Source organism: Dipodomys spectabilis, unplaced genomic scaffold (genome assembly GCF_019054845.1).
Source record: "Dipodomys spectabilis isolate Male_0828 unplaced genomic scaffold, ASM1905484v1 ptg000032l, whole genome shotgun sequence".
NCBI classification, from domain to species: Eukaryota; Metazoa; Chordata; class Mammalia; order Rodentia; family Heteromyidae; genus Dipodomys; species Dipodomys spectabilis.
This window is the reverse complement of record NW_024870709.1, coordinates 22,398,845-22,410,955: the sequence shown is the minus strand read 5'-3', so window position 1 is coordinate 22,410,955 and position 12,111 is coordinate 22,398,845. Positions and strand designations below refer to the sequence as shown.

The following is a 12,111-nucleotide window of genomic DNA, read 5'->3' as shown; positions in this document are numbered from 1 at the left end:
TTCCCCTACCCGCCTCACTAAAGTTAGCTGTTTCTTTAATAAGTATTTACTAAATACTTCCAAACCAGTGTGTTTACTGATGTGAATATCCTTTTGTTATCTACACTCAAGAAGTTAGGTCTGAGAAGGAAACATATAACTAAGCAACTGTGACAAAATTAAGACTGTGAAAAACATCAACTGTGGGAAAGCGATGCATGAAAGAGGAAAGTGACCAACTGTATGGTTGGGACAGGCTGTGAGAAATTTCACAACTGTATGGTTTAACTCAGTTAAAATGGTATTGAAATGGACTAGGAATACACTAGGAATACAACACTAGTCAAAAAGCATTATCAAGGACCAACAGCACTGTGTACAATACTCAGCTGTCCGGTTTGGTGAAGAAATATGGCAAGGGTGGGTGCTACTTAATTGTGTAATACAAGGATATACATAGGTATGGTATGTTAATATGAAACTACCCCCAAGTGAACTCTGCTACATTCTCTTGACCTCGTTTTAAATTATTACATAATTAAAAAGGAAATGACAATACAGAGGTATGAGAGACATTCAGGTGGAGAAACTGCTGCACTGATCTTAATGTGACCTACATAATTTGAGTTTACAATTGTCAGTTCCTGCCAGAAACAGGTTAGACCAGCAAATCAGACTGATGTTTTGAAGTTTTACTACTGCCCAGATATCTGAGGATTTAAACAAGTGCATACATGAATCAGATTGACATGGGTTTGGTATTCACATATTAATTTCTTTTCTCAAGCTAATTCATTCATGGCAGGCTGATAATATTGTTATCATAAAATCCACACAGATACCTGACTGATCCAGATTAACAATTAAGGTATCTTTTCTAAAAATTAACCGTACTGTGAGTTTAATATTATCTATGAATTCCAAGAATTCCCATATTGGTTAAAATTATCATCATTTTCAGGTATTGGATTTTTATAATAAGTGGTACTACTTCAGACATGCTATTTTTGTAAACATTTATCAGGTCTATAATATAATTGTTGCATAATGCATAAAATGAAATTAGTCTATAGTGCTATTTCACATACTTTTTGTAACATAATATTCATTTTCAACTTATTTCAAACATTGAGATATTGCAAAAGTAGGACAAAGTATTTTATTACCATTTCATGTGAGACCCTTGATGTATAACTCTTACAAGCAGGATTATTCCCCTAAAATCCTAAATGATCCGGGGGAAGGGTCCGGTCATGGGGCCTGAACTCTGGGCCTGGGTGATGTCCCTCAGCTCTTCAGCTCAAGGCTAGCACTCTACCACTTGAGCCACGATGCCACTTCCCGCTTTTTTTTTCTGCTTACGTGGTGCTGAGGAATCGAACCCAGGGCCTCAAGCATGCAAGGCAAGCGCTCTTCCACTAAGCCACCTTCCCAGCCCCCTAAATCTTGATACAATTCCCAAAATCAACAGTGATGCTGATCTGTGTACTATCTAATCCTCATGCCCATTCATTTTGGCATTATTATTATTATTATTGTTTGTTTTGCAAAGCACTCCACTCCAGAAGCATGTATCATGTTTAGTTACTATGCTTTATTAATTTCCTTTATTTTGGTAAAAACTCCTCAATTTTTACATGACTTAATGTTGTAGGCCAGAGTTTTTGAGTGTTTCCATATGGTCAGATTTAGGCTATACATTTTGGAAAAACATCAAAAAAAGTAATGCTATTTTCTTTTCACTGTGCTGAGTGGCATATCATTTCCCGCTATATCCCATTATAAATGATATAATTTGGATTGCTTAAGATGGTGTCCACAAGCATTCTCTGTTGTTATTTTTCTCTTTCTATAATAGTAACTATGTTGCAAGAAGGGAGTCTAAAAGTATGCAATCTTCTTATTCAATGACATAATTTCATCATTATTCATCATTGAATATTTCTAGAATGAATGGTGCTTTTTTAATCTTTCTACATTTGTAGGTATTCTGTTATCTAGCCATTTATTTGCTTACTTGTACCATAGGACAAATTCTTACTTTATTCAATGAATTATATCCATTACTATCTTTATTCATGTTTAAAATATCCTGTGTGACAAGTTAAAGGGCTTTCATTTCTACACCATTCCTTGAGCCCTTTCTTACTTGCTAGAAGTTTCCATGCTGATTAGTCCTGGAATTAGACACAACTTCTGACAAGCAACAGAATGTAACTCTAAAAAATCCATGTGCTAAATGAAGGCTCTTGTGAAACTCTGTTACAAACTGGAGCTTAGTGGGTCCAAGTTAGGTCATTGGCAATGTGTTCCCGGATGGACAATAATACGCCAGTCCCTTCATACCTCCTCTTTCCCTCTGCTTCTTAGCTGCTATGAGGTGAGTGGCTCCACATGTTCTAGCCATGATGGATTGCTCTGCCACAGGCCCCAAAACAATAAGCTGGGCATAATTGAAACCTCTAAAATTTGACTTATAATAAACTCTTCTTCCTTATCTCATATCACTTACCACAGTAACAAAGAGGTGACAAGCAAAGAGGAATTGTAAAGAAAAAAAAAAAAGGAATACATCAGTTATAAATACCCCAGATGAAAATGCATAATACTTTCCTTCAGCCCATAAGTAAAATTATTTATCATGCATAAATGTTCATAAAGTATTTCTCATTAAATTTTAATTTCTATGAAGGTATATATCTTTAACATCATTGCCTAGGATGAGGCCTGACTAAGAGGTGTAGAGATGTTTGGTATTCACTGATAAATTCATTTGAACTTGGCCATGGATCATTTACACATGCTTGACAGTAAAATATCATATTACCACAGCATTATTATTTTCAGCATGAACAAAACAAACATACTAGTTGGTATGCTGCAGTTTTTGTTTTATTGATAATGACAGATAGTAAAAAAATTAAAATATATTAACTACCCGTAGTCCCTTATAAATATTTAAGTTCTGTTGCACAATTCACACTATAAAGTCATATTATAAATGAAATTTTAAACAGACAATTAAAAATACATTAAAACTATTATAAATCATGATAGGCTATTAAGATGACTTATAACTCTGGCTTTTAAACATTTTAATTACAACTAAATCAATTACCAAGAAGCTGGTAATTCTAGGGAGTCCTTTTTGAAGGGATATATGTGTTCATGAAATTAATGGCCAGATTAGCAAACAGCAAGCCCTGTGATCTTAAATAGCTCATTCAGAGTCCACACAGACAAGCAGAATGTTATAAAGTATTTTTCAGTGTACATACAACTTAAAAAATCAAAATATTCTGTTTTCCTTAGCTACATCATTTGAATTAACTGTTGAAGTTTCCAAAGACTATCTTTTCACGTCTTCACAGCCTGGATCTGATCTGATAAACAAAAAACACAATTATCAGTCTCTGCAAGGCAAAATCTATTTTCTGAAGCAAGACAAATCAAATGTGACAAGGCAAAATTCAATGAATACATGTTTTGGTTTTAAAGCACAATAGTAGAGCTCTAATTTTTTTAGTCAAAGTTGTACATGAAGATAATTCAAGAATTATGAATGGAAAATAGCAGTCCCTGTTTCATCTTTCCTCCCTTTTATTTTTATTTATTATTGCCAGTCCTGAAGCTTCAACTCAGGGCTTGGGTGCTGTCCCTAAGCACTCTACCACTTGAGCCACAGTGTACTGTAGTTTTTCTCAGAAAGCTTGTAGAATTTTCATTGTCATCTGTGTTGAGTTTAACAATGGTATACCTTGCTTTGGGGAATTTTTCTTCTACTGAATTAGCCTCTCAAAGATTCCTTTCAACTGAATAATGATTCAATTTTGTTAATAATATTTGATGATTTGCTACCCTCTGTTTTCTCTGGCTATCTTGACTTTCTTAATAAGATCCATACCTTCTTTTCATTCCAACTTCCTATGTCCCTCTTTTCTACTTTTAGGGAAAGTGGCTCTGTTTTCGTTTTTTAAAATTGTTTTCCATTTTACTATTTTAAATTTCCAAAAGCCCTTTTTTGTTCTTGTTCATTTTCAGTAATAACTGATTTTGTTCATGAAAATGTCATCTTCTCATCTCTTTGAGGATAATTTCTAATAGTTAAATCCTATCTTTTCTGTTTTTCTTGTTACTTACATTTCCCTATTTCATGTTTTTATACTCAAATAAAGATCTTTTGTTATCTTTTCATGAGCAAACACTAAAAAGATTGACTAGAATTTGGAAATGTATATGATGACTGTCATGTTTGGTCCTCATTCTAGTGTGTCTGGCTATATCTTTGGAAATCTCCAATAGTAATACCTTTAGGTATTTCCTCTTAACTTAGTCTGACTCCTCAGAGATAACTCTTCCTATGCTCTGCCTACTGCTCATGTCTTCTGGAATAAGTGGAACATAGAAGAGAATCAAAATGTTTCATATACAAAATTTCAGCCTTCATTTTCACCTCATTTGTGCCTGGTACTTTCCAAATCAGAGAGAGTATGTTTGACTTTTTGCAGAGATTAAGACTTCAAACTTGTTGGAGGGGCAGATTGTACAAATATCATCCACTCTCATCAGCTTTTTCTTCATAGTTATTCTTCCATTACTACCATTCTCTGAGCCTTTGAGATCCAGCAGCTGCAGAGTCAGGCTATGTCCTAGCTTCCTTTAGTGTTCTAGCTGCCATTAGGATTCAGCCTTATGAGACTTGTTATGTCAGTTAACATCCATCAGATACCCAGGTTCCAAAATTTGGTTGGAAATCACATTATTTTCATTCTTTATGCCCATGTAGGTAGGCACAGTATTTTTGTATTAGTGATATTTAAAGAAGGGATAAAATTAGGATATGTGTTCAACACTCTTTTAAATGGAATATCCATATGCATAGTATATGAAGATTCAGTATTTAAATCTGGAAGAGGGCTGAAGGTGGAGTTTAGAAAAAGTGGCTGTGTGATGGGAGGCTCTGGAGTTGATGCCTAGCACCACAAAAACAAAACAAACAAAACATTTAAAATCTGGAGGCATTATCAAACTTTGCATGCTATAATATGATATAGTTTCAGAGCTTGAAAATTTTCAAGTTTTAAAATGACTTCTCTATATTCACTAATGATTAAAAAAAAGGAACACCTCACGGTCTAGTTAAGATGTCTTGGAGCTATATGTATATAATATATATATACACATATATACATGTAACATATACATCTATATGTATATATATACATATGTGACTGTTGGGTTCATTTTAAAATAGAATAGAAACAGACATTATATGTGCTGTTTAATATTTCACAAGAAAGTTTTCAATCTTAAATTGAAAAATAGTAAGGTTATATTGGTTTAAATAAACCAGAGGTCTTCTTGTTTAGCATCTAGGAAATTTCATGATTCTAAAAGCAAAATGAACAGGTATAAGGTCAGAACATCTTTTAGTTACATTTACACAAACTTCTTGACTAATGAGTTAAACAACATGTATATCAGTCTCTTACATTTATTTTGCAAGGTAATTTTTTATCCCTTTTTTAAAAAAAATAATTGGGAGCCTTAGAATGAAGATTATGGTCTTCTATCAACAAAGGATCATCTATCTGAAATCAAGATCCATTTTTACAATTTTCTACCTATGTGCTTAGTTTCTGTTACTGTTACATAGTCATAAGAGAGTAAGTTAAACATTTATTGGTTACTTTCTATGCTAGGTACTTTAAATACAGTAATCTACACAATACTTTACAAAATTTATTTTTTATTCTTACAGATGAAGAAAATTATCCTCAGAAGATACTAAGACATTGTAACTAATAGAAAAGCTCATCAATCGATTAAGTAGTGGAATAAATACAATGGATTCCAAAGCCCAGTTCATTGTGCTATATATTTCCGGTTTGCTTATAGAAAACAGAAATGGTAATACTTATTGCAGAAGACAGGTGTGAAGGTAACACAGTGTAAAAAATAGCAATAACAGAATTGTTTCCTACAATGTGTTTTTATAAAGTCTTGTCAGGTAAAACATATAATGGACCAGAAAAGAAATAAGAATTTCTAACCAAGAGTTGGAATTGGTACTGTGATTGGATCGTTACTGACACCTAGTGGCCTAACTGGCATACATAAATAAAACCAGGAAAAAAAATCTAGATGACTATCAAATTATTTTCAGTAAATACAATTTCTATCCTATGGTAAGGTTAGGCCCTTGTGGATAAGAAATTAGGGCTAAAAATATGCTTCTGGTATCTTCCCTGGAATTTTCCTCTATAACTATCAGTTTCTAATAGGAATCGAATCCTTAAATTTGACCTTTTAACCACAGTCTAAGAAACTAAGTTTGAGAGTTCACAGTAAAATGCCACTAGTTATTCTGAGAACAATAAAACTAGAATATTCTTGACAGGTTAGTGTTAAGTTTCATGACTGCATAAATACAAGAGACAAAAATAAGACAGGCTTTGTAATTAATGAGAACACTACATTTCCCACTGTTTATGCAATATACACTTGGTCTTGGCAGGCAAGCTACTTTTACACCCATTATAATGTGCTATAGCATACATTTCTGCTGTGGTTTTTACAGAGTGCAGAAGAGAGGGAAGGAAAAAAAGTCACACAAACCATGTATCAAAAGGCTAATGATAAAAGAAATTAGAATTTATAACCACAAGAATATAATTAGAATTTATACCCTGTAATTCACCCTTTTCATCAGAGTGGGGAGATTTCTAATAGAAATGATCACTAATCATTCTACTTAAAATTGAAAACTTTTGACCTGACCATCTAGACTCTATAGTAAGGGCATATAAAAAATGGCTTCATTAACACCTGACTATTGTTTTGTGTTTCAAGCAGTTCCTATGGCTGCACACATTGTAACGTCAAGAAAAACTATGCATCTTAATTTATTCCTTGATATAGTGATCTACCAGACCTGTTCCCACCTATAACTAGTGTGATGTAAACAGGATGGCAAAGACACACTATTTGTACACATGTATATATGCATATATATGTGTGTATATGTGCAGTGTGTGTTTCAGCTACTAGATTTGGTAAAAATGTAGTGTCCTAAGTTAAAATTATTTTCCAGATGTGTCATATATTTTGATTGTGAAGATATAAACACTTTAAATATGTCCTTTAAAATGTAATAAAGTAAATGGACAAGGTACAGGATACTTACTGTACTGTTATTTCTGACAGCAAAAAATTGGTGGAAACAAAAGAAAAGAAGCAATGATATAACAAAACAAAATGTAAAACAGGTAATATGTGCATGGAAAAGAAACAAACACTAAAGTGTAGTGCTTTGTGACACACCTTGAAGCCAGTCGATGCCTTCTTGCAATCCCTCTCCCTTTACAGCGTCACTCGCACTGAAACAAGACACATTTCATTATGTCATACAACTGTAGCAAGGAAAAAGTGTAATTTTCCACATGGTAAATCAATTATGGTCTAGTAACATATATTTGAGCCAAACTGGTAAAGTACTGAATTTGAATATACAAAGAATATAAAAGTCTCAGGACTCAGGAACAAAAGATGAGAAAAACTCATAATTCATAGAAACATTTTGAGAAGTCTATCACTAAGGTTATTCAAGGAATAGTATTAACAATGTGTATATTCCTTCCACTGTGGAAAAGTTTCCCTAAGCCCACTACCAGTACCAGTGATTCTATAGTACTTGTCTTTTAGAAACACAGCCATTGGATAGAAGAATGTTACCTGAAAGGGAATTTGATGGTACAGTATATAAATCCGTAATTATAAAATTCACAAAATGGTAGAAAATAAGAACCCAAGAGATTTCAATCATAGTTTTATATTTATTAGCTGTAAGAACTGGCTAATTAGCTATTCATTAGTTTCAGCATCCGTATTATGAGGTAATGTTACCATTGACCTCATATTGTTATTGTGGGAACTAAGTATTTGAAGTATATATGTACAACATCTAAAGTAGTCACCTTAACTAACTTACATCTTAATTGTAATATTTTATATGTAAGTAATAGAAACTGAAGTAATACTAGTTAGTAGTAGAGTATCAAATAATCTTTGATATACATAGATTGATAGTTTTTCATAAAATACTGATTTTTAAAAATATGATTATATAATTAATGGATAATTACAACTTCTGAATGAGTAGGGTTCATTCTGTGTACTCAGTATACTAAAATATAGTGCTTAAAATACTTAAAAATTAATTTGCTTCTTATAAAAAACTGTCACCAACTTATTTATAATTTTTATTGTTATTAAGGTATTGCACACAAGGATTACAATTCCATAAATTAGGTAACTAATGCAATTCTTCTTGGAAAATGTCATCCCTTCCTTTGCTTTTCCTGTTTTCTCTTCCCATCCTAGCTCACAAGTTGCATAGCTCATTTTCCCTTTTGTATATTGAATACCGTGACTGCATTTGTTTACCTTTCCTCCCTCCACTGCTACACTTCCCATCTGTCCCCCTTAAAAGACAAAACAAAACAAAACAAAAACAAACAATACCAGCATCAATAACAAAGCAGGTTTTCTTTTTCTGGAATTCATTTGAATACATAGTATCTTGGATGTTCAGAGGAGTTAAGCCTTTGGGGTCCTTCCCTAAGAATATCCTCCTTTAGTCTGTTTGTATGTGAATGCCTAGAGTGCTGTATAAGTTATCAGCTCAGCTATACTTTTGAGCTAGTTTCCACATGTGAGAGGAAACATGCCATTTGACTCTCTGAGCTTGGTATCCTCATGTAACAGGATTTGTTTTAGGTCTACCCCGTTCCCTGCAAATGACATAATATTATTCTTTCTAATGAATAAGTAAAATTCCATAGTGTATATGTACTATGCCTTTTGTATATGTATATGTCTTTTGATCCATTCATCTATTATGGAGTATCTGGGTTGTTTCCATAACTGGCTATTGTGAGTAGTGTAGCCAATAAACATGGACGCGAAAAACCTTTCCCGTATCCTGACATGTAGGATATAATGTAATGTAATATCCTCAGTAGATGTCCAAGAGTAGAACCTTGAGGAACCTCCAAACCTCCATCCAATGGTTATACTCGTTTAAATCCCACCAACATTTCAATAGAGTTCCTTTGTCCCCATATCCTCATCAGCTTTTGTTGTTCTTTGAATTCTCAATATTGGCTAACATAATTGGGGTGAGATGTAATTTCAATGTTGTTTGATTTGTATTTCCTGGTCAGGGATGATGAGAATTTCCTCATGTTTGCCATTGTTACTTCTACTGAGAAGCCTCTCTTTAGCTCTGCTGCTTATTTGTTTAATGGCTTATTAGCTTTTATTTTTTGGAAGGAGGGGTAATTTTTTAAGCTCCTGTGTATTTTAGGTATTAAGAATTAAGCATTAGGTGTATTGCTGGTAAAGATCTTCTCCCAGTCTGTTGGTGGTCTTTCTAGTTTAGTAACTATGATCTTTCCTGTGATGAAACTTCGATGTAATTCCATTTGTCAGTTTTCTCATTTATGCTCTTGGGACTCTTCAAAAAGCTCCTGCCTTTGCCTACAACTTCTAATGTTTCTCCTAATCTATCTGACAATAGGTTCAAAGTTTCAGGTCTGGGTACTTGGTGAAAAACAGGGACCCAGTTTTACATATGAATTTCCAGTTTTCTCAACACCAGTTACTGAAGTGGCTACTTTTTTTCCACTGTATATTTTTGGCTCCCTTGTCAAATATCACATAACTGTAAGAATATGGCTTTACTTCTGGGTCATCTAGTCTGTTCCACTGATCTTCAGCCCTATTTTTGTGCTACCACCAAGTTTGATTAATTTGTTTTTAATTTTTAATTATTATAGCTCTGTAGTAGTTTGAGGTCTGGGATTGTGATATCATCAGCACCTTTTTTTTTTTTTTTTTGCCTAGAATTGATTTAGCTATTCACAGACTTATGTCATTCCACATTATTTTGGATTGTTTTATCTTGGTGAAGAATTTAATTGGGATTTGGATGGGGATTGTGTTGAACCTGTAGATCGCTTTTGGCAGTTGGCCATTTTCACATTAACTCACCTATCCATGAACATGGGAGGTCTATTCATTATTTCCTGATGTCCCTTTCAATTTCTTCAGATTTTTATAGTTTTCATTATAAAGGGCTTTTACACCTTTTGTTAGGTTTATCCCTAATTTTTGAGGCTATTGCAAGTGGAATCGTTTTCCTGATTTTCCTATCTGATTGTACATTGCTGGTATACAAAAAAGCTTTTGTGGGCTAATTCTGTATCCCGCTATTCTACCAAAGTTATTGATCAACTCTAGGAGCTAGGGGATGGAGTCTCTCAGGTCCTTTAGATGTAACACCATGTCATCTGCAAATAGGGATAGTTTGACTTCTTTCCTTGTATAGATCCCTTTTGTCTTTCTCTTGCCTTATTGCTCTGGCTAGGGGTTCCAGTATTATATTGAAAAGGAGTAGAAACAGTAGACATCCTTGTTTGCTCCTGATTTAGAGGAAATGGTTTTAGTTTTTCAGCATGTAGTATGATGTTGGCTGTTGGTTGTCATAGACAGCCTTCATTCTTTTTGGTTTGTTCCTGTTTATCTAGAAGCTTTATTTGCATCATTAGTCGTCTCTGTTTTCTTGAGCTATGGGTTTTCTTCTCACCACTGCTTTTGCTGTATCCAGCGATTCTGGTATAACTTCTTACAATTCTGTAAGAACTTCCTGATTTACTTATTTGTTCAGTGACCCACCTCTTATTCAGCAGTATCTTGTTTAATCTCCACGTGTTTGAGTGTTTTTTGTAGTATCATTTGCTGTTTGTAGTATCATTTCCATTTCGGTCAGGTAGGATAGTTATTTCAGTTTTTTAATATTTAGTCAGTTGAATGTCTAGGACATGGTCTATTTTGGAAAAGTCCCATGGGCTGCTGAGAAGAATGTGAATTGTGTGGTCATTGGGTCAAATACTCTGTAGAAGTTTCTTAAGTGGGTTATGGTGTCATTTAATTCAGAGGCTTCTTTGCTGATCTTCTGTTCGGATGACCCGTTCTTTGGTGAGAGTGGGGTGTTAAGAGACTCCCACTATTGTTGTCAGTTTTTGTAAGTCTAAGAGTGCTGTTTTAAAATGTATGTAGGTGCTCCACTGTTTGGTCCACTGTAATTTCCTCTTTGTAGATCATTCTCTTAATTCATGTGTAGTGATCTTCTTTGACTCTTCTGGTTTTAATGTGAAGTCTATTTTACCAGGTAACAACAGTTCAGTGGCTTGGCCCTCTGCTCTTTGGGGATTTATGAAACGAGATACATTTTTAGTGATTATTGAAGCCCTAGAAAGCTTAACTTCTTGGGAAGAATTTACCCTCACAGGTAGGTCCAGTGGGTTGTCCTGTTACTTCTAGGGAGCTAACATTTTGATCCAAGACTTTGGCTCTCAAGGGCCTCATCCAGCTCAGTGTTTTCTGCTGTTGATTCAGTTCCAGCAGCCTAGATTTCAACAGCTGTGGCTTCAACACATTAGGTGCTCTCAGTGGCCTTGTCCAATTTAGTATCCTTGGCTGTTGAAAATCGCTTCAGCAGCCTGAATTTCAACATCATGATGTTGGCCAATTGGGGGCTCTTAGTTTCTTGCTGAGCAAGAAGGCCCTAAAGTAGCTTTGGTAGCCTAGGATCTAGTGCTTCTTCTCTTTGCTTTTTGGAGGTTTGAGCTTTTATGTATAATATTGGTGGGAGAAGCAGCCTTGCAGCATTTAAGCTCCTTTGCTGCATCCCTATCAACCAGGTGTTTAGTGGCTGGGTCCTCTGCTGGGGCTCAGGTCAAATCTTAACCTTTTGGTGATCTTTGAGGATGACCTACCTAACATGGTCCAGTGATGAATTAGCCTTTGTGGTGGTATTTCCTGCAACTTTCCCTGCAACTCTGAGAGCTCAGTGTTTTTTGCTTAATAGGGTATTTAAAAAACAAAAAAAATCAAAATCAAAACAAAACAAAACAAAACCAAGACCTTGTCCTTCCAGTATTTGTGTATTTGAGGTGCTAGGTATTCAGGATGCCCTGATCTGTTTTTTTTTTTTTTTTTTTTGGTTCCAGAATTAAGCCTAATTTTCAATTTGGCATAATTGTCCATGAATAGGCAAGCGTTTCTTTT

General features: G+C 34.4%; 1 protein-coding gene across 1 annotated transcript in view; it reads right to left on the bottom strand.

The window, feature by feature from the left end:
• Positions 1–2,853: 2,853 nt before the first annotated feature.
• Arl6 (ADP ribosylation factor like GTPase 6) overlaps positions 2,854–12,111 on the bottom strand; it is a 30,974-nt gene continuing 21,716 nt past the window's right edge. The window contains exons 7-8 of the mRNA XM_042677022.1: positions 7,303–7,358; positions 2,854–3,362 (exon numbers count right to left, since the gene is read on the bottom strand). Of these exons, the coding sequence (XP_042532956.1) occupies positions 3,337–3,362; positions 7,303–7,358 (82 nt within the window). The 3' untranslated portion in view covers positions 2,854–3,336. The remainder of the gene's footprint in view (positions 3,363–7,302; positions 7,359–12,111) is intronic.